At 44.3% G+C, this 22,381-nt stretch overlaps 1 protein-coding gene across 1 annotated transcript in view; it reads left to right on the forward strand.

The window, feature by feature from the left end:
- Positions 1-22,381, forward strand: part of DENND1A (DENN/MADD domain containing 1A) — a 341,344-nt gene that overhangs the window by 20,673 nt on the left and 298,290 nt on the right. Inside the window, 1 exon segment of the mRNA XM_015418453.1 lies at positions 16,307-16,371. Coding sequence (XP_015273939.1) covers positions 16,307-16,371 — 65 coding nt within the window.

The raw sequence follows: 22,381 nt of genomic DNA on the forward strand, positions 1-22,381 counted from the left end.
GAATTATGTTCTAAAAGATTTTCCCACTCCAAATCTCAGCCATTTTCCTGTAATTCCACAAAGATGGCAAAAACTGGATTAGAACCAAGCAAAACACAGAAATGAAACTGAGAAAATAAACAAGGAATTCTGGAGGAGTGCTGAAGGGCAGTAAAAACAGAATATGCAATACCTGATAATATATTTCTTCAAAGATACAAATAACTAAAAGGATTTAAGTAAATAAACAAAAGTAGTGATGTGACTTACATCAATAATGACTAAACTACACTGCACTAGTAGTATCTAACAGGACATTTCAACAGCAGCAGATGGTTAAATTTTTTGCCTAAATCAATCCAACCTTCCCTGTACATTTCTGGGACTGGGATTTAGGTCCACAATTTATGGATATGTAGATACTGGATCTATAGTCACAAACAGTACAAAATAGGTGTCACTGGTGCTTGGGCGGCTGTAATCACCTATGTGTGGGGAGGGAGACCAAACCCTTTTAGGAGAGAACTGAGGGAGAGCCTGGGTTCAAGAGGCTTACAACACCAAAGGTGTAAATCACCTAATCAAAACTGTGTTGACAAACTGTTGAACAACTAAGTAGTTACTAGGATGAATACAGCTTACTAATGTGCTCAGTAATCAGGGTCCCTCTCTGCCAGCCCCAATTTAACTGAGTTGATAAGTTCGGTATCTGTACCTCTTACTAACTCGAAAGCAATCCTATGCAGAATTGCTGCAGCTTGATACCATTCACCTCTACAGGCTTAGACTGAAGTAACTCTACATAGAGTCACGCTGTTCATTTTCTAGAGAGGCACGTTCAAAATGATCCAAGTTTTCGAGACAGGCAGAAATAACGACTAAAGGACTAGAGACCGTTGGGGCTAATGATGTACTTAACGATATCTCCACTGGAAGAAAAAAAAATCGGAAGTACTCCAAAACAGCTAGCCAAACCCCAACCTCAGGCGACTTCGGGAATTCAAGCGAGCAGCGATTCAAGGCTAATATGAAAGCTGTTTTCCCTTCACCAGTCCCCACTTCTTTAGAGATGTGTGTCCCTCCCCCCCATCAGCTTACAGGGAACTTTCGTGTCTGCCCAGCCCCAGCCTGCTACTTACTCGGTCGCCCGAGGTCCCAGAGAGTGGAGAGGCCTCAATGAGAGCACTCTCTGATTCCTCCGCTCCCGCCACAACGTCAGACGTGGCTCCTCATGGGGCCCCTTCTCACCCACGGGCCGCCCGCCCGGCGCCGAGACGGAGGCGGGGGGGAGGGTTACCGCAACAGGCGCCAGTTAAAAGGACCAGACAGAAGGTGATGTGAAATACCTCCGCCTGAGACCCTGGAGAGCCACTGCCAGTCTGAGTAGACAATATTGACCTTGATGGACCAAGGGTCTGATTCAGTAGAAGGCAGCTTCCTGCCCTGAAAGATCTATCAAGTAAATTTCTCTTTTTCTGTGTGCAAAGCTGCTGTGGATGCAAATGAGCTCTTGTGATCTGAAGAGCCTGAAGATGCTTGGCTCAGGGAGAGTCAATGCATCCTTGTTGCTAATTCCTTGTTGGTGTTCCAGAATTGGAGAAAGAGCAGCTACACTGATGGGCATGGAGGCTGGCATATGCTGGTTTTGAAGCTCCTAGTAACTGCATTAAATTTGTGTATTTAGATTTTGATGCTGAAATTAGAAGGAAACAAACAATAGTACGCTGTCTTCAGTTGCAAAGAAAAAGGAAAGTATATCCCCTCTTATGACTAGATGAAAATAATTAGGGTAGGGGGAAATGCTACTCCTAAAGCTGTTTCTGGCTTCCAAGAGTGAAAATGTATAAATAAAATAATGACACATTCCATCTAATGTGACGGATCAGTGTGTATTTGTTTCTCTTAGGCTTTCAAAGGACTAAGCGTATTTAGTTATGTTTTTCTCCTTGGGAAGAACGTGCTGGAATTAATGCACAATGCTGCGCTGCATGGCTTTGGAGTCATCTGGATCAGAAGTGTCTTGTCACGTTAAAGTCTCTAATAACTTCCTTGGTAGTCACACCTACACTTTTTGTGTTCTCTCTTTCCTCCTAGAGTTGACCTGGTGTGCCAGAGAACTATTCACCCTGACAGTGTCTGAGCTTAAGGCAAACTGTTATGAATCCCATGTTCAGGACTGGAGGGGTGAAGTGGGGAGGGATGGGGCTGAGGCTGTGCTTATGAGCACATGACAAAGGTGAGGTTTGAATCGGGTAAGCTGTAGGTTGTTCTCTGAATCAATATACCTATGTTGGGTGTCTTTGGCAATGATGTAAGAGTCACTGGAAATTTCAGGTCCTAGTGTAAGAACACTTGATAATTTCAGATTAGAGTGTCAGTGGTGGACGGCTTCCAAAGGGAATTAGATAGGCATATGGAGCAGAGGTCCATCAGTGGCTATTAGCCACAAGGTATAGATAGGGGCTCTGGGGCAAGTAATGCTCTGTCTTCTTGGTGCTTGGGGGGGGTCAACAGTGGGAGGGCTTCTAATGTCCTGGCCCCACTGGTGGACCTCCTGATGGCACCTGGTATTTTTGGCCACTGTGTGACAGAGTGTTGGACTAGATGGACCTTTGGCCTGATCCAACATTGGCGTCTCTTATGTTCTTATGAGAGAGGAGGCAAGCTGCAGACTTGCTGGAGATGCCACATAGAGGACCCTCCCCTCTGTATTTTAAAAGTGTGATCTGTTCAGGTTCGCAGAACAATAAATAAGCCTGTGTTTTCCATGAAACATCCGCTCTCTGTCGTTTGATACAGTGTATTGACAACTCACTGAGAAAAGTATTGCCAAAAACCAGCATTTGAAAAATGGCAGGGTGGTTTTGCTTCCTAAGCCTCGGCTATATTTCATAGCTGGATAAAATTGGTCTCTGTTCAGAATGCAGCTTGCTTTGTGACCAGTGTTCCCTCTAAGCTGAGTTAGTGTGAGCTAGCTCACAGGTTTTTAGCCTCCGGCTCACATATTTTTGTCTTAGCTCAAGAGGGAGAGATGGCTCCAGAGAAAACTGATTTATGCAGTAGCCAAATTGCTTGCTCACAACTTTAATGCCAGTAGCTCCCAAAGTAGAATTTTTGCTCACAAGACTCCACAGCTTAGAGGGAGCATTGTTTGTGATCATTTAGTGCAAATACTCTGAGCAAGTGGGGAGCCAGAGGATTCCTAGGCAACAATGTGATTCTCTGTTGTTGGATTTTGCTCTGGCATTGCTGAACAACCTTAAGACAGAGAAGTAAGACTGTGACTGGGACTCTTGATTCCTTTCATGTCACTCTAATGCTGGAGGCAGTGGAATGGTACCTGCTTTATGTGCTTCTGCATGTCCTTCTTTCAGAAGACTCTGTCATTAAATATGCTCTCCTACGATTTCCAATAAGGGCCTGAATGTTTCATGAGGAGGGCAGAGCTGTGTCTTCCAGATCTTTAATTTCAGTGGGAAGTATTTCATCTGAATTTGTTTGTGCATAACTACGCTTAGCTAAGATTTGGCTTTGAAAGGTACAGAAACGTTATCCTAAGTATGATAGCTAGTTCTCTCTTTGTGTGGGCTGCTCTGCCTCTTCTTGAAGGAAGCCAGCGAAGAAGTTGGATTTTATTCAACCTCCCCCAGTGATAACTTTAACCTACTGTATTTCTGTTTATCAAAAGTTAAGCTGTTTTTAACATACTCACTCTTCTGCAGGGTTCTCTTGCAAAAGTCCCACACAGAGCACTTTTTTGGATATCATTCCCAGTCCTGTGGGAAGGAAGTCCTATTTTAACTGTCTGCAACTTCACAGGCAGACATCATGATCAGTGAAGATAGCCATGCTGGGAAGAAATATGTCAACTGTGGCTTCATTTGATTTATATGTGTATGTGATCAGTTTCCAACCTGACACTTCCATGGCTATAGTACAGGAGTGGCCAAACTTGCTTAACGCAAGAGCCACATAGAATAAACGTCAGATGTCTGAGAGCCACATGACATGAACAAATATTACACACATGTTTTAATTGAAAAATATGCAAATTTGCTTTTTATTAACATTAAATGAGACTGTCAAAAATAAAAGCACAAGAGGTAAAAATAGATATTGTTAATGATATTTATTTGTCCAACGATATTTGTAGGCTTGGGGGGGGGGGTGCTTTGAAAATGCATTTAAAGCTAAGGTTGCTCTCTTTCTCTACTCCCCACCCGCACCTCAAGCCTACCCGGGGGGGGGGACACTGGCTGGGGAAGGGAAGACTGATTGGGGGGAGGTATAGTGAATATTAAAGGCCAAAACTGGCTGTCTACCATGTGTCTTCTTCTGTCCCGTAGCCCTTGGCTGGGGTATATTGTAAAGAAACTTTATTATTGTTGAGGGGAAAGGGAATGCTGATGATTGTTGCCTGAGAAGCAGAAAGTAGCTTTAGCTGTGGGGGAACCTTTCACAGAGCTTAAGGGCAACAAGGGTAGAGTGCAGCAAGGAAAAAGCACTGGAGCATTTAGGATGTAATTGCAAACTATGCTTTAGTGTTGCATGAATGAACCTCTGGTTCATGAGATCTGTTGTGTCTTTTCTTCCCTTCATGCTTTTGTAAGGTAAAGGTAAAGTGCTCGAATGCCAGTCGAATCCCACTCTAGGATTCCAGCGCTCATCTCCGTTTCCAAGCCGAGGAGCCAGCACTGTCCGAAGTTGTTTCTGTGGTCATGTGGCCGGCATGACTTGACGCCGAGGTGCATGGAATGCTTCCCACTGAAGCGTACCTACTTATCTACTTGCAATTTCTTGCTTTCGAACTGCTAAGTTGGCAGGAGTTGGAACCAGAGACGGAAGCTCACTCTGTCATATGGCACTCGGGTCTCGAACTGCTGAACTACCGACCTTCCAGCCTGCAGTTCAGCGTCTTAACCACTGAGCCAGCAAACTGCAATTTGCCAGTTTCTTCCAAGTGGCAAACAGCAGTTTGTGTTTGCTCTCCAAACCAGAATTGGAAGCCATGGTTTAGTCATGGTTTTCTATTCCTGTTTTGGAGAACAAACGAACTGTAGCTTTCTGGTTTGGGTAAAATGGCAAGGTACAGCTTGCTACAAAATGGAAGGAAACGGGACGTGCAGAAGGGGAGCAAGAGGAGTGTGTGCCATGAATTCATGGGTATCCTGTGTAATGCTCAGACTAGTTACATGTGAATTGAGCCACAGAAATGGGGATTGTGAGGCAGTAGCTTGGTGGGTCAGTGAGCTAAGGGGCATAGCAGATTGTTTTTAAAAAATTCACAGAACGTAATTAAAAAACAAACTTAACCCCCGAATCAGTGGTGAAGACTTTGCCGTAAGACTCTCATGATAAAATATTCTTGCGTCGAAATGTGAAAATCCTTATGGACATTTGTAAAGTGAGGTTTCTTTGCGTGTATTTGCTTGTGTTTTTTATTTTCCTGCTTTAAATTCCTTTCTAGTTTTGGTCATCAGCCTTTCAAAGTTGTCTCTTGCAGTCATGAAGACTAGCAGCCTACTTGGAGGAATGAAATATAGGATCCTTGTGAATCTGATAATGCCTTGGATTGCCACATATGGACCTTCCTCATTTTGCTGTGGACTGATTGCGTGTCAGTAGGGCTGAGAAACTTCAGGATGCCCAATCTCTCAGACTGCACTGGAAATATTTTCTTAAGCTTTTAAAAGGGCTAGGTATCATTAAAAAATGGTTTTGGTTCTTAAGGCAGGAAGGGGGCCACCATTGAGGAAGGTTAGCATGTCTACAGCACTGCCCATCTATGACTCTGAAATTATTATGGCACAGAATCTGTGCCATAATCACGTTAACATTGGGGACTCACCCTGAATTTTATTTACAGTTTATATGTCATCCACAATTCTACATGAAGCAAAATTGGTTCTTGTTGGGTGAAACATGATAAAATTACAAGTAGCTTTCCAAATAGCTAATTCTTATTAAAGGTAAAGGTAAAGGTTCCCTTGCTCGAAAGCCAGTCGAATCCGACTCTAGGGTTGTGGTGCTCATCTCCGTTTCAAAGCCGAAGAGCTAGCGCTGTCTGAAGACGTCTCCGTGGTCATGTGGCCGGCATGACTAAACACCAAGGCGCACGGAACGCTGTTATCTTCCCACCGGAGTGGTACCTATTTATCTACTTGCAATTTCTTGCTTTCGAACTGCTAGGTTGGCAGGAGCTTGAACTGGGAGCTCACTCCATCATGCGGCATCCGGGTCTCGAACTGTTGAACTACTGACCTTCCACAGCCTGCAGTTCAGCGTCTTAACCACTTGAGCCACCACAGCTCCCAATTCTTATTAGCAGGTGATTTTAATGCAAGAATAGGACCTAATGATGACCATTTAATTGAAAAACTGTACAGTCCTAACAATGAAAATTCTTGCAGCTCTTGATGGTTCCATCGATCATGTAGTAATAAATGCCAGTCGCCTGAGGCTGGCTACTTTTGTTATTCGAAGAAATTTAGTAATCTTGAATGGTCAACAGAGAATTGACCCAAGCGGGGATTGACTTTTACATTGCTTTCCCTGATCTTAGTTCATTTGTTAGTTTCTTAGAAGTCCCACTCTTTTTAGGTAGTGATCATTTCCCTATTGTTTTATATATTAATACGTCATATGTTTGCCTCCCTGTTACAAAGCAAGTTCGTATATCTCAAAAACATTGTATGTCAAATGCATTAGAATAAAAATACTGCCCACTTGGTGTAAGATGTCATGATTTCTCCAGAAGTGTTAACCTTGAAGAGATCATTACTCAGATCAGATGTAGCTAAGAGTTCTCTTATTATTTTGCATAGGCTACTATCTGTATTTCAAGCCTCTATATATTAAAACCATGTCAGTGCTTCTCCTGTAAGACCTCCAGCCCTTAAGAATCAAGGCATGTGGTTTGATAGAGTGCAGATTTATCAAAAGAGAACTACAGTAAAAATGTAGGGAGTTTAAGAGTAATAGCACTATATCTGTTTTGAGGGAATTTTTGGCCCTCAAGGGATACTATAGAGATCTAATAAAGTATAAGAAGAAAGAGAATTTATGTAGGAAATGAGGATGCCTAATCCTGGCTGTAAAATCCAACAATAATTTGACATTCTGGGCAATTATTAATAGGGGCATCAGAGCCCATAATAGCATTCCTTTTTGTATTCAATCAGAAGCTTGGAAGTCATATTTTAAGGGTCTGTCTGCTACCTGTAGGGAATCTTCTACTCTTGAGATAGCTGAACCAGTCAGGTCCTCTCCCAGCTTGTCCTGAGGTGACCCCCTCTCAAGTTGATGGTTTGACCCATTGCCTCTGCTTTGGGAAGGCTGCTGGAGTAGATCTTACCCCAAATGAATTATTTAAATCAAATCCATCTTGCTGGGCAGAGATGCTTGCTCCAGTGTTTTCACAGGTAAACATGTCTGGGGTTATCCTGGAATCTTGGATGCATACAATAATAGTTCCAATTTTTAAGAAGGGTCAGCGTTCAGACCCAAGCTGTTACTGACCAATCAGTCTATTACCATGTTTGGGTAAATTATATTCTTCATATTTATTGAGAATTTTAAATTGGTACGTTTGAACAGGGTGACATTTTGGGCCAGGAACAGATAGAGTGCAGGAGGGGCAGCTCAGCTCTGGATCACTGTTTAGTGTTATACCATCAATTTTAAATACGCCTTCAATACCCTTCCTAGAAAAAGACTCTGGGGAAAACTTTTGCACACTACAATTGTTAGGAGGTAGCTGTGGCTTGTGCAGCAACTTCATTCAGACCTTACAGCACAGGTCTGCTGTGGTTATGGCAGTGAGTTGACTGAATCTTTCAACCTTGACAATGGAGTCAGATGGGGATGCCTCTGGGCCCCATTTTTATTCAATCGATATATGAATGATCTTTCAACTCATTTTAATGAGCCTTGTCACCCACCTTGTTTGGCCAGTTGTAATGTTCCAGTTTTGCTCTATGCCAGTGATACCGTACCATCCTGTTATCTCGCATAAGACTTAGTCTTCAGAGATCTTTAAATTTTTTTCTGGAATATTGTATTAGAGAAGGCGTGAGAATAAACTACCAGAAATCTAAATTAGTTTCCATCTCTAAAAAGAAAGAAATCATACAGGCTACAGATGGATACTGAATGGTAAAGAAATCCAACAAATAAAGGAGTTTTCATATTTGGGTATTCTTTTTCTATCCAGTTTAAAATGGGGACCACATTAGTTGCTGATCAGAAATAAAGCAAAAAATTTGTGCTAGCAGCACAAATCGGTTTGGTGTAGTGGGTAAGAGCGTCAGACTCTAATTTGGAGAACCGAGTTTGATTCCCCACTCCTCCACATGCAGCCAGCTGGGTGACCTTGGTTAGTCATCGTTCTCTCAGAGTTGTTCTCTCAAGAGCAGTTCTCTCAGAGCTCTCTCAGCCCTGCTTACCTCACAGGGTGTCTTGTGTGGAGAGGAAGGGAAGGAGATTGTAAGCAGCTATGAGACTCTTCTTAATTCCCCCCCCCCAAATGGAGGTGGGAATTTCAGAATCTATATTAGGAAAGATATGTTTCAGACCAGCGATCCATCTAGCCTGGAGCTGTCTACATGGCTGCTTCCCATCTCCACTAGTGGAGATGGCAAAGCTATAGTCAAACACCTTAGATGCGCTAAGCTATGATGAGCTGTCATCATACTACAGAACAGAGTTGAGGCAACTCATTTGTGCTTGTGTTTTAGTAAATTCTGGTGTGAAACTTTGGAATCGCTGTTTTTCCTAGTTTTGTTGATATTACAAGATGTTCAACAGGACTTAACAAATTCTCTGCAGAGGTGTTAGCTTGTTGGGGATAAGAATATGTTCTTTGTTAACCAACATTTTGGCTTTTGAAAGCCCTTTTTATTTCAGTACTTGTGGAAACAAATGGAGGCTTGTTGGGGAATAGTCCAGCCACCTGGAATGGACCTGGTGCATAATAGGTACTGTTTGTCAACTGGGCTAAGGGCAGTTTTCATGACCTGATTTTATGCGTAGGCCTTAATATAGCCAAACCAATTGAATCTGTGCTTTAAAAATACTCCTTAAAAAGCCTTGAAGGAAGTAAAGCTTTAAGACTGACCCCACGTATACTAGAAGGAATGGCGTATTTGTGTGAAAGAGACTGATGGGGGAGGGCTCCTATTCCGTTGCTGATGCTTATACGCACAACCTAATGGCCCTCTGTGTTAAAATAAAAATCTGTTTCTGTGGCTAGGAAACTGTAAGTCTGTTGTTCAGTCGCACAGTCGAGTCCGACTCTTCGCGACCCCATGGACCAGATCATGCCAGGCCTTCCTGTCTTCCGCTGTCCTCTGAAGTTTGCTCAACTTCATGTTCGTTGCATCTATGACACTGTCTAACCATCTCATCCTTTGCCGTCCCCGTCTTCCTTGACCTTCAATCTTTCCCAGCATCAGGGTCTTCTCCAGTGAGTGCTCCCTTCTCATTTGGCGGCCAAAGTATTTGAGCTTCAGTTTCATTACCTGGCCTTCCAGGGAACAGTCAGGGTCGATTTCTTTTAGGATGGACTGACTTGATCTTCTTGCAGTCCAAGGAACTCTCAAGAGTCTTCTCCAGCACCATAGTTCAAAAGAATCTATTCTTCGGCGCTCGGCCTTCCTTATAGTCCAACTCTCGCAGCCATACATGACTACTGGGAATACCATTGCTTTGACCATGCGGACTTTTGTTGGCAGGGTGATGTCTCTACTTTTTATCATGCTGTTTAGGTTCGCCATCGCTTTCCTCCCAAGGAGCAGGCGTCTTTTAATTTCATGGCTGCTGTCACAGTCTGCGGTGATCTGGGATCCCAGGAATGTGAAGTCTGTCACTACTTCCACGACTTTGTCTTCTATTTGCCAAGGAGTGATGGGGCCGGATGCCATGATCTTAGTTTTTTTGATGTTGAGCTTCAAGCCCACTTTTGCGCTCTCCTCTTTTACCCTAAACAAGAGGCTCTTTAGGTCCTCTTCACTTTCTGCCATTAGAGTGGTATCGTCTGCATATCTGAGGTTGTTGATCTTTTCCCCAGCAATCTTAATTCCCGCTTGTGATTCATCCAGGCCAGCATTTCGCATGATGTACTCTGCATATATATTAAATAAGCAAGGTAGGCAGTAAAACGCCTGCAATAACATCAAGCGAACAGCCATAAGGCTGTTCAAGACCCACCGCGGCCAGGGTGAGCTCCTGGCCCTTGTCCCAGCTCCCGCCCACCCAGCAGTTCAAAAGTTTAGCAAGTAAACAAATGGGAACCTGCCCCTAGGTGGCAGGGGGCACTCTCCTCCTTGTGGGGCGGCGTGCAGCAGGAGCACTGGCAGTGGAGCTGTTGGCGAGCGGCCCTGGCGACTCAGCGAGCGTGACGGACGTCCGACGTCAAGCGGTGGAATCCAGGCGGAGACTACATCGTGGAGGCGCGGCGGCGCGGCGGAGCCAGCAGGGCATGAGCCGGAAGCTGCGGTCGGTGCGTAGCCGCGCACCAGGATGAGTCCGCCAGAGGGAGTCGCTGTATCAAGACCTGTATCAAAGGTGCCAGGAGGTGGAAAAAAGCCGAGAACAACAACACTCGAAGAGCCTAAGCAACAACAACAGCCCGCCTAAAGAGCTGAACAACAACAACAGCCCTGCTGCCTGGGTGCCGGTAGGCAGTCACTTCCCCATATAATGTGGCCCTAGATAGGTAATTAAATTGTCAGAGCCCTTCAGGGGTGAGCGGTCTAGAAATTGAAAGTTGAATAAAATAAATAAATAAAGGGTGACAATATACATCCTTGTCGTACTCCTTTTCCTATGCTAAACCAATCAGTTGTTTCATATCCGGTTCTAACTGTCGCTTCTTGACCCTTATACAGGTTTCTCAAGAGACATGTGAGGTGGTCTGGTACTCCCATCTCTTTAAGGAACTGCCATAGTTTGTTGTGATCCACACAGTCAGTGGCTTTAGCATAGTCAATGAAGCAGAAGTAGATGTTTTTCTGGTACTCTCTTGCTTTCTCCATAATCCAGCGAATGTTGGCAATTTGATCTCTAGTTCCTCTACCTCTTCGAAACCCAGCTTGTACTTCTGGCAGTTCTCTACCCATGTACTGTTGAAGCCTAGCTTGTAGGATCTTGAGCATGACCTTGCTAGCGTGTGATATGAGTGCAATTGTGCGATAGTTTGAACATTCCTTGGCATTGCCCTTTTTTGGGATTGGAATGTATACTGACCTTTTCCAATCCTGTGGCCACTGTTGCGTTTTCCAAATTTGCTGGCAAATTGAGTGCAGCACTTTAACAGCATCATCTTTTAAGACTTTGAATAGCTCAGCTGGGATATCATCATCTCCACTAGCTTTGTTGTTAGTAATGCTTTCTAAGGCCCATTTCACTTCACATTGCAGGATGTCTGGCTCGAGGTCAGTGATTATACCGTCGTGGTTGTCAAGGACGTCGAGGTCTTTCTTGTATAGTTCTTCTGTGTATTCTTGCCATCTTTTCCTAATCTCTTCTGCTTCTGTTAGGTCCCTACCGTTTTTGTCCTTTATCATGGCCAGCTTTGCATAGAACCCTCCCTTGATTTCTCCAATTTTCTTGAAGAGATCTCTACTCCTTCCCATTCTATTGTTTTCCTCTATTACTTTGCACTGTTCATTCAGGAAGGCCTCCTTATCTCTCCTTGCTGTTCTCTGGGGGAAAAAAATAACATGTCAGGGAGCCATGCTATTTTATTTATTTAAATATTTTAGTATCTGTAAGTCTGTACCTGATACTAAAACAAACAAATAAATAAATAAAATAGCATGGTTCCCTGACATGTTATTTATTTTTTTTCTGTGTTCAGGGAATACAGTTGGCAAACCAAGCATGAATTTAGGAAGTACAGAGTTGCATGCTGGTATGTGTTACCTATGGAACTGACCTTTTTCTTTGACACTGGAAGAAAACAAAGCATCTGATTTCACTGCCTTGTATAATTGCCATTTCAAAATGAACAAAGCAGTCCAATTCAACCGGTCTTTGCTTGGAATGATCTACTCCAGTGATCAGAGAGGCTGACATTGTGAATTTAGAAAGTTTACGGTTGCAGCCTAAAAATTAACAGTTTTTAATCCATCACCCTCTGCAATGTAACTGTGTTACTGTGATACACATAGTAATATTAAAACAGGCTTAATTAATTTTTACTGTGAGAATGCACTTGCTTACTTTGAGGTATCTTTGTCACGTCCAGAAGCAACTTGTGAGTTTGGGTCTTTAGTTATTTGTAAATGGGTTCAAGACCTGGGCTGTATAATATAGGATTGCCCCCAAATTACAGATTGCTACCCATTAAGAGCTAGCAGCACCAAGGTGCATCAGCACCAGGATTTAGAAGGCTGAGCAGGTTCTCATCTTGCTGTACTTTAAGTAATAAAGCATGCTCTCCAGCCATTTTTTGCAACACATTTGAAATATTAAAGCACACATTTAGCTAAAATGAAAACAGGACTAGCAAACTGTGGGCCCATTTTTAAAACTACTCCGGGAGGTGTTGAAAGGCTGCCTTGGTCTAATTATAGCTACTGTTAAATAATGTGTTGCAATAATTAATCATCAGCTCTGCTTGCAGAGAAAGGAGAGCAGGCGAGCTTGTTGGCAGCTGTGGTTGAAGGTCTCAGTGCTTTTGTTTTTCTTAATTCTGCAATTGTTTTTGCTGGATGTGATGTTGAGTGCGTCTTTTCTGTGTTCAGAAAGTTGTAGATGCACTTTGTTACACCTACAACTACTAATTATCTTTCATAGAAATTAATTGCTGAAGCATTCTGGTGCTTTGTGTAAGCTCATGTTACAATAAACCCGCTGTAAGTCTGGATTAAACATTATGAAAAAATACTCTGCAGTTCTGATGTGCGGGAAGGTTGTAGTGGGGCACTGCTGCATTCTCATGATGTAGCCCTTGAGGAGATACAGGCAATAGGTGAGGCAGTCATGGCCTTCATCTAGTGCAGTACTGGGGAGCAATGCTCCCTCTAAACTGTGGGGTCTTGTGAGCAAAAATTCTACTTTGTGAGCTACTGGCATTAAAGCTGTGAGCGAGCAATTTGGCTGCTGCATATATTAGTTTGCTCTGGAGCCATCCTTCCTGAGCTAAGACAATGTGTGAGCTGGAGGCTAAAAACCTGTGAGCTAGCTCACACTAACTCAGCTTAGAGGGAACACTGCTGGGGAGTGTGAATCATGAGGCTGAAGGCTTGAACACAGGGGTGGCCTTGTTATGTTGCAAGGTGAAGTGACTGCCTCAGGTGGTAGACCTTTGGCACCATTTAAGGCTGGCAGATGAAGGCACAGATCTGGCTCATGGGGCACAATTTACTAGAAAGGGACTCTTCTGTTTGGAAAAAGGACAGGGGAGCATGATAGAGCATTATAAAATTATGCATGGGGTGGAGAAAGTGGACAGAACTTTTTCTCCTTCCATAATTCTAACTCTTGAAGATAACCAATGAAGTTGATAAACAAAACAAAATATTCTTTACTCAGCAATTAATTAAGCTGAGGAATTAGAATGGATGTAGTGGTGGCCACAAGCAAGGAGAGTTAGCAGGTTCATGGAGTGTAGGTCCATCAGTGGCTACTAGCTGTGGTGACTGAAGGGAATGGCCATAGTTAGAGGCAGAAAACCTCTGAATACTAGTGGTAGGAGGCAGCATCAGGTGAGGCCTTGGCCGCTCTGTGGCATGTTTGCTGGCTCTCGGGAGTCGCTGGTTGGCTGCTTTTTGAAACAGGTTGCTGGACTAGATGGACCACTGGTCTGATCCAGCAAGGCTCTTCCTATGTTCTTATCGGTCTCCTTTGCAATTGCAATTGAAATGAACATTGGTTGTGGGTTGTCAATGTGTGCCAATGTGTGTGCATGCATACATACAGCCTAGGTAGCTTGTTACACTGCCCTGAAAATGCTTTCTGATGCTAGACCGGACTGGCTCTGCTCTATGTTGCCTTGAAGTGATACTGACAGTGGTTGCTGTAAGACTGCCAGCTGACCTGGAAGCCACGAGAGGTCACCAGTGGGCAGGGGAGCATTAAGGGCCTGGCCCTTTTTGTGAGCCCTGGGATGAGGAATGGAAGTGAGTGGGAGAAGACTGGGGGTGACTGAGCTGGGTGAGAGAGAGCGCACACACTCTATGGAACCCTCTGAAAAGTAGACTTACTGCTAAGACCGCCCTGTAGCTAGATGATTTTTTTGGGGGGGTACTGGATAGAGGGAGGACGGGGGGAGAAAAAAGAATGGAGGCGCCTGACAGTGAGGGGAGCGAGTGCACGCATGGCGGAGGAAGGGGATGTGGTGGGGAGGGGTGTGGTGGGCTGGTGCATGCACATCGGGGCTCCTATTCCCCCTCCTACCCCAATCCGCCTGAAAAAACTCTCACAAGCCCCAGCCTTGCCTGTTGTCTGCAGAGGTCAGCCTGGAGGCGCTTTCGGTGGCCGGCAGCAGAGCAGGCGTAATTCCTGCACATGAGCCTTTCCTTGCTTTGAAAGGCTGTGTGTTTACACAGCTCTGGCTTGGTCCAGCCTTCTAGAACTCAGTCCTAGGCTTTCTTCCTCTGGAGGAGGGGGGATGAGAGGGGGACAAAAATCCACCAACCCTGAAAGGCAGCCTCACGCTTCCTTTGTCCCTTGAAAATCAGCGGCAGCCACTTCCCCCAGCCAATCGCAAGAGGTGGCCCTTTCTCTTGCTTTGCCTCCCCCACCCTGCCCCATTTGGATTAAAGCAGCAGGCAGCCCCAGCTCTCCAAGCGAGAGTGTGTGATGATGGCAATGCTGATTGGGTGAGGGTGGTGAACAGGGGGAGGAGCCCAGCTGGCTTGCTAAGGGACATCCTGGTAGAGGGCAGCTGTGGAGAAGGGGCAGCCCTGTAGCTTGCCCACGAAGCAAGGAGTACTGCTGGCCCCACCCTGCCACCTCACTCTGGCGGTTGCTCCCCTCCCTTCGGGGTCAAAGAGGGGCAGGGGAGATTCAGGAGGGGGCGTCACCCAGTGGGCCCCACTGGGGCTACAGGCCTATGCTAATGAGCCAGTGGAAGAATGTTATACGCACCAGTAAAAGTTGCCAATAAAGAATTATTACATTTATAACTCTTTCATCATGGAGTGAGGGGGAATGTCCCTGAAGGTACCCCCATCCAATGTTCCCTCTAAGCTGTGGAGTCTTGTGAGCAAAAATTCTACTTTGTGAGCTACTGGCGTTAAAGTTGTGAGCAAGTGATTTGGTTGCTGCATAAATCAGTTTGCTCTGGAGCCCTCCTTCCTGAGCGAAGACAAAAATCTGTGAGCTGGAGGCTGAAAAACTGTGAGCTAGCTCACACCGACTCAGCTTAGAGGGAACACTGCCCCCATCCATGCAAACACCTGAGCCAGACTTGCTTGGTTTCAACAAGACTGCTATAAAAGGAATTCTTGAACCTGTATCTTGGGTTCCGACTAATTGGGATATAGTCTGAAAGAAAGAACAAGCTGTATATTGCAGGATATGATTGGAGAGTACTGGATACAGAAGCCTTCCTGAAGTTAAGCAGATTGGCACCAAGTCGGGTCTGTGTACAGGTGGAAGACCTGGTAACCCCCCCCCCCCCAAGTATACCACCTTGGGTTCAATGATGGAAAAAAGTGACATATAAACATTGTGTGTGTGCAGAGCCTGAAAGTGGGGCGAATGTCTACTTTTTGCAGAGCCTGTGTGCGCTTTTGGAATTCTGGTACAGGATGGTGGGCGCAACTGCAAAATGGCTGCCACAGGGGGTGTGGTCAACCACAAAATGGCTGCGGCTGGAGCTGCACACACAGGAAACTCAAGGGCAGGAGAGGAGTAATTTTAAAAAATATACTGGGAAAGAGGTGTGAAAGCTAATAAAATTAACATGAGTGGCAGCTGACACTGAAACAGTTACTTTAATCTGCACTGTCAATCAGATCTCCATTAACCAGTCAGAAGTCCTGCTGGGCAAGAGCCCCACCTGGCCCTGCCCACTTTCTAAAAACAATTGATGGCCACTAGAAAAGGGGTTGGCAGGTAACATGGCACCCACAGGTACCATGTTGGGGACCCCTGGCCAAGCTCAGCTGCCTCAGAATTTGGGATGCTGTTGCTACCTCTTCTACCAAATTATCTTAAGCCAGTCCTGCCTGGATATGATCTTGAGTTGGTCTGGTGTGATGATCTGGTAGTATGTGATATAGTCTACACTATTTTGATTTTTTTTTTTTAAAAAAGCATTAGTTACCTGTCCTGAAAAATGTTGTTCCATATTTAATACTGTCTTTCTGTCTTTCAGGCAAAACCCGGAAACAACATTTGAAGTATATGCTGAAGTGACTTATCCAGTGGCAGCTGGTGCAGGTACTATAAGCATATTCATTTTAATCTGCTCTGAAGGGTTTTTTCCTTGGCTTGGGGGTGGGGAGGGAGGAGAAACTGTTCTAGGTACTACTTGGGAGCACTTCAACCGTTCATCTAGTTCATGGGTCTCCAACACGTAGCTTGTGAGCTAACAGTAGCTTGTTGGCTGCTGCAGAGTAGCTCTGTTGTCCCCAAGAAGACCCAGAAGAGATATCACAAAAATATCTTCCCTTGGCTTTTATAATTAAAAAAAAGGCTTTCATTTCATATGATTTTTTTCTCTGTGCTGCTTAGTTCATAGTTGTGGTGCTCTTCCTAGTCAATAAGGTAAAGGTTTCCCTTGCTCGAAAGCCAGTTGAATCCGACTCTAGGATGCGGTGCTCATCTCTGTTTCCAAGCCGAAGAGCCAGTGCTGTCCGAAGACGTTTCCGTGGTCAAGTGGCTGGCATGACTAGATGCCGTGATGCACGGAATGCTGTTATCTTCTCACTGAAGCGGTAGCTGTTTATCTACTTGCAATTTCTTGCTTTAGAACTGCTAGGTTGGCAGGAGCCGGGACCAGAGACAGGAGCTCACTCCATCATGCAGCACTTGGGTCTCGAACTCCTGAACTACCGACCTTCCAGTCTGCAGTTCAGCGTCTTAACCACTGAGACACTGCAGCCCCTCTCCTAGTCAATATTCTGTTTCTAAAACAGAGCCAAACTTGGTAACATGTAGTTGGGTGGGGTGGGGTGGGGAGTAGCTTGGGGTATTTTTAATTACACAGAAGTGGGAAAAGGTTGGTAACCCCAGTGTGATCTGTGGTGAGAACTGAAGATGCATCTGGTTTCTTGGGTTCAGTGCAGGGAGGGAGGATATTTTTGTAAGGCACTACTGCAAGCCAGCAGTAGTGAATCTGAAAAGCCAGCAGTGTAAAGACCTTTTGGCCCTTTGTTAAAAGGTATGTGTAAACTGCACCTATAGTCAGGGATTATTTTGGGGCTTCACCTATTTGCTGTCCTAGACAGCAAACAACTTTGTGTGCTCCTCAGACTGTGTTGTTCTAAAGATCTGTGGCAAGGCCTCAAGCTGCTAGAATTCTGCTGCCCCCAGAGAGGAGCCTGCTGGCTTGGGCTGGCCCTGGTTGTCATCAGAACTTTTTGGCTAGTATGCAAAATAGCAAGTGGCAATTTTAAAAAGCTGTTGTTTACTATTAAAAGTCTTTATTGGAATAGTTTTGGCCCTTTCTGATACACTCTCCCTGTTCTTTGTGGTAGTTGCTGGTAACTAACCCTGGTTTCTGCCCTTCTGACTTATTTTTCAATGCTAGCACAGTCTAAGAAAGAAACCCTGCACATTGCGTTGAACAAGTGCTGGTGCTGGGTACTAATCTTTTCTTTGAAGCCTGCTTACACATCCCTGGAGGGATTAATTCCCCACTGGGGGATTTGGGCTAAAAGCACTAAAATATCTTTACATGTTTTTAAATGGAATATTTGTTCCATAAACTCAGAGTAATTCTATGTGGGAGTTTCATGCTTAATGAAGTTTTTTAAAAAATTGGGGATACAAACTTTTCACCAGCTAAATAATCTTTTTGCTCACTGTAGTGACTAGTCATGGTGCCTTAAAGGGAATATCCATATTCAGAGGCAGTAAACCTCTGAATACCAGGTCTGAATACTACAAGGCAACCTTAGGGTTTGGGCCTTGGCCTCTATGACCTGTTTTTGGCCCACCATGAGAACTAATTGTCCACTGTGTGAGACAAGATTCTGGACTAGATGGACCACTGGCTTGATCCAACAGGACTTCTCTTATGCTCTTAACTGTAAATAACTAAATCAAAATCATAAGCAAAGATTTCTGACATTTTGCCATGTTAGAGGAACCACTGAGATTTGTCTGTGATTAAGGCAAGATTGTTCTGGGAGTGAACAGCTCTTTGTGTGATTTAATCCAATCAGTTTTGTGTATCAGAATTCAGACAGGGCAAATTAGAGGTTCAGAAGGAATTGTTTGATGGGGCAGGGGATAAACAGTTGGGAAATCCCACTCACTGTTCCACAATGGTGCAAGACTGCTAAGCTCCAAGGCTGCATAGGCAGCTCCCTGTTCATAGTTCTCCGAATATCAGCTGTTTAAGCGCGAAAATCAGGTGGTTAAGCAGTGTAGCACAGTTGCCCGTGGCTGGGATTTGTTGAATGTGATTAGAAAGTTGCTGTGATTAAAGGCTAGGTGAGTAGTGTAAGTCAGTAAGAGCATTTTAAAAAACTCTAACCCTAATTTCAATACCTCCCCCTTCTAGGATACTAGAAGCTGTTGGGGCACCGTTCCCCTGCATCTTAAAGAGTCTTGGGGTGTGTTTGTGCCTGCATCTGAATAATCAGGAGTGTAAGAAGCACTTCCCCCAATCCTAATTAATTACCCTTCAAGGACATTCTTGGTTTCAAAAGTGGTCAGAGTCTTAAGTCTACACCATGCAGTGCTGTATGGTAGGGTTTGAGGGGTGAAATTGGGATTGACAAATGCATGCCTTATAAGCATGCATGCCTCAACCATAATCCTTTTGATTGCTATAAACTCCTAGGGGCCCTAACAGGTGAGTGTTCCCCTCCTGACTATATTTTCGTGTTTTGGTTTCCCTTCAGCTAATGCCTAACTGCCTTGAAGGTTCTGTGGATCCTGGAGGTCAGTTGGCGTGTTCATGACTCATTGGGTACATTTTTGGCCTTAAAAAAAAAACGTACAAAGTGATATTTTTCTGCATAATGGGGGAGTCCTGTAAGTATGCAGGTATGCCTGTCTTGTCTGTGGATTAGGACCTTAGTGCCCTGCTTCTCGGTGTTGTTAGAAATGATACTCCTGTCTCCTGAAAAAGGTAACTCACTAATAACTCCTACTCCAAATTCTGTTAATGCGGTGAAGCAGTACAGCAGTCAAAAGCACATACAATTGGAGAAGGTCATTTGAAGGATTGGGGGGGGGCATTATGATGTGGCCTTGGGCCACATGTTAGGTGACTGGATTTCCCTGTAGTGGCTTATTAGGCAACCCCAGTATCACTCTTGTTCACTGTATGCTTTGAATGTTGTGGAGCTACTTGTCAGGCTTCTCTCTTGCATCAAAGGTTTTTGCAGGAGAAAACAAACCTGCCAAGCCCCATACACAAAGAGGGTCTTGCAAGCTGTGCTGTAATCAAAATTCAGCAAAGGTGCTAATATTATGCAAAAAAAAGGCTGAGGGTGCCGACTCCTCATTGCAGGCATCTTTCCCCTCCCCCCCTTTCTTGCTTGATAGCTAGTGAAGAGGGTGACACACACGTTAGAAGTGAGAACTCCTGCCATGTTTTCCGAGGAATTACTTCTGTGACTTGGGAGGCTGCTTCCGGATGGCAGCTGAGGAATAGTGCCTCCCTCAGTCACAGGTGGGTGGAAGGCCAAGAAGGGTGTGAAGCCGTGTCGTGGCGTAAGGCCAGTGTGTTTCTTGCGCTTGAGTTTGAAGCCGCGATAACATCTGCCTCTTGGTTGAATGCCATTTTGGAAGCCAGCACAGTGGGGCTTTGGAGTGTGTACGCGTTTCTGTTTTTTGGAGTTCAGGCAACAGGTAAGGCTGCTGAGAGAGATTCAGGAGACACTGGTGGTGCCAGTCTTGTGATGTCTGGGTTTTCAGTTTTGAGTAGTTAAAAAAACCCCTAAATGTGATGTAAGGTTAAGGCTGGGAATAATTTGAGACCTTATTGTAAGGAGTATGGATCTGACATCATTCTACTGGATAACTTAAGTCTGTGCCTGTAGATTGCTTTGGAGCTGGCTGTGCCGTTGTTAAATTTTGGATTCTCCCGCAGTCTGGGCTCTGTACGTGGAGCGCTGCCTGTATGGTAACCATATTTACTTTTCAGCGTACATTTTAGTGATCGTGAATTCATTGCATGAAGTGTGTCTGCTGAGAAAATAGGTTATTAATGAAAGCAGGTTTTGTGGCCAGTGTCTCTTTCAGATCTTAGGAACTGGTACCTGTTCCTTTAATTTTACATTTCCTGCAAGGTTAAAAAAAAGAAAAGGAGAGAATACTTTACCCCTAGCAGCTTTGATATGATCCCCCAGAACATGTTATCACCTACATTCTCATAATACATAGAATCATTCTCAAACAGACTAAAAGTAACCTCATAAAAATGTCACATGCTGCACTAAGAATGAAAAATCAGCGCTACTGTCTGTTTTCTTTTATTTCCTTCTGCCTTCAAGTCATCTATTTTGTTTTCTTAAAGGAAGCTGCCACGTGTCATGTGCCAGAAACGAGCAGTTATTGGAATCCAGCGATCTTTGAGACCTGTGCCAAAGGGCTGTCCTTGTTAGGAGGAGGAGTGGAGAGAATTTGGGTGCAACTCTTATACTAATAGTATAGGGGGAAAAAGTGCATTTGTTAGTCTAAAGTAACTGATCAAAATAGTCACCAAAGCTAGAACATTTGAAAGTAAAAAGCTCACAAAAGTAAGATTTTTTCCCCCCTGTGTAGGAGGAGGCTTTTGTGTGGGGTTTTTGTGTGTGTTCTTGCCAAAGGAGACATCAGAAAAGTATGTTGGATCCTCATCTTTGCCGAACGGTGAGCCAGAAGGCCCTTTTCTCCAAGGACCTCCTCTTTCATCTTTTTGTAAGAGCCACGCAAAAATCTTGCTGTGTGTTCAAGGAAAGGCTAAAATGGTTTAGTACAGCAAAAGCTCCCCTTTTATTATTTTTTTCTTTCTAAAAGAGATGGTTTAAGTTAGAACCCTAAATGTGCTGTAGCACAAGTGAAGTGATGAACACGTTAAGGGTTTTTTTTGACAATCGTTTTCCTGGATTAGTAAAGGAAATGGCAGCTTCTGCAGTTTCCTTGTAGAACAAAGCATTTAAAAGCCCTGGCTGCTAAGTCTCACTGTGTGTTTCTTTTCTCTTCTCCTAAACATACCACTAGGTTGAAAAGGGAGATGAATCTTCCCGGGGAAACTATTAACTCTGAGGGAGTTTATCATTGTTTGAGAGAATGGGCACATTTGCATTTGAACTGGCACAGAGTGTAGCATGTATCCATAATCTTGTTCCTACTAGAAGCAGGCTGAGTGGAACTAAGTACTTCCTACTTTGTGTTCTGACCTCCATGCAGTAACATCTTTATTTTCTCTGCAGATCAGAAGCTCAGTGCCTTAAGTAATCAAAGTTCCCAGCTTGGCTTGGAGATACTGGGGTGTACTTGGGCCTTAGAAACTCTTTGCCATGCTGCTGTTCTGTGGTAGAACTTCCATTGGCAATGAAGTGAGAACTTGGCAACTTCTTCCGCTGAAAAATTGGACACAGGCAGTACATCGCTTAGAGGATCCACCTGTTCCAGTGCTGTCTGTCCAACAGGGGCTAGCCATCAGTCTCTGGGAAGCTCAGGTGTGATGGCCATGCAGTTTTGTATGCCTCCAGCACCTGATATTTTGAGGTTTGCTGCCTCTGTACATGGAGATACATGTTATGGTTTAGACGTGGTGTTGGACCTGTCCTTCATGCATTTGTTGCAACTTTTTAAAGCAATCTAAGCTCATGTCTATTGTTACTTCTTAGGCCAGGGAATATATTACATTATGACATTTCTCAGCATTGAGGGCACCTCCACATTGTCCCCCCCAGTCCCATTAGTTCTCCTGTCCTACAATTACAACTCCAGAAGAGATGGAAAGAGCAGGAGTCAGGAAGGGTCGTCCTATCTTTTGTCCGCCAAAAGAGCCACTCATGTGCATATCAGAAGGTAGATCTGAAGATGTATAGATGGGCTGAATGTTCAGATATCCCAAAGGGATGATAACGAGAACTAGCTTAATAGCTGAATTATGAACCAGGAAGCCCCCAGTTCAGATCTTGCCTCTGCCAGAAACTCACAAAGTTACCTTAGGGTAAGCTGCTATTTTCTCTACTTCCCTTCTGCAATATGAGGATGCTGATAATGACCTACTTTTAAGGGTAGTCACTAAGCCTGCAATGTAATTTGAATATTCTAAAAT

The sequence above is a fragment of the Gekko japonicus genome, unplaced genomic scaffold (assembly GCF_001447785.1).
Source record: "Gekko japonicus isolate JY-2015 unplaced genomic scaffold, Gekko_japonicus_V1.1 scaffold127, whole genome shotgun sequence".
Lineage (NCBI taxonomy): Eukaryota > Metazoa > Chordata > Lepidosauria > Squamata > Gekkonidae > Gekko > Gekko japonicus.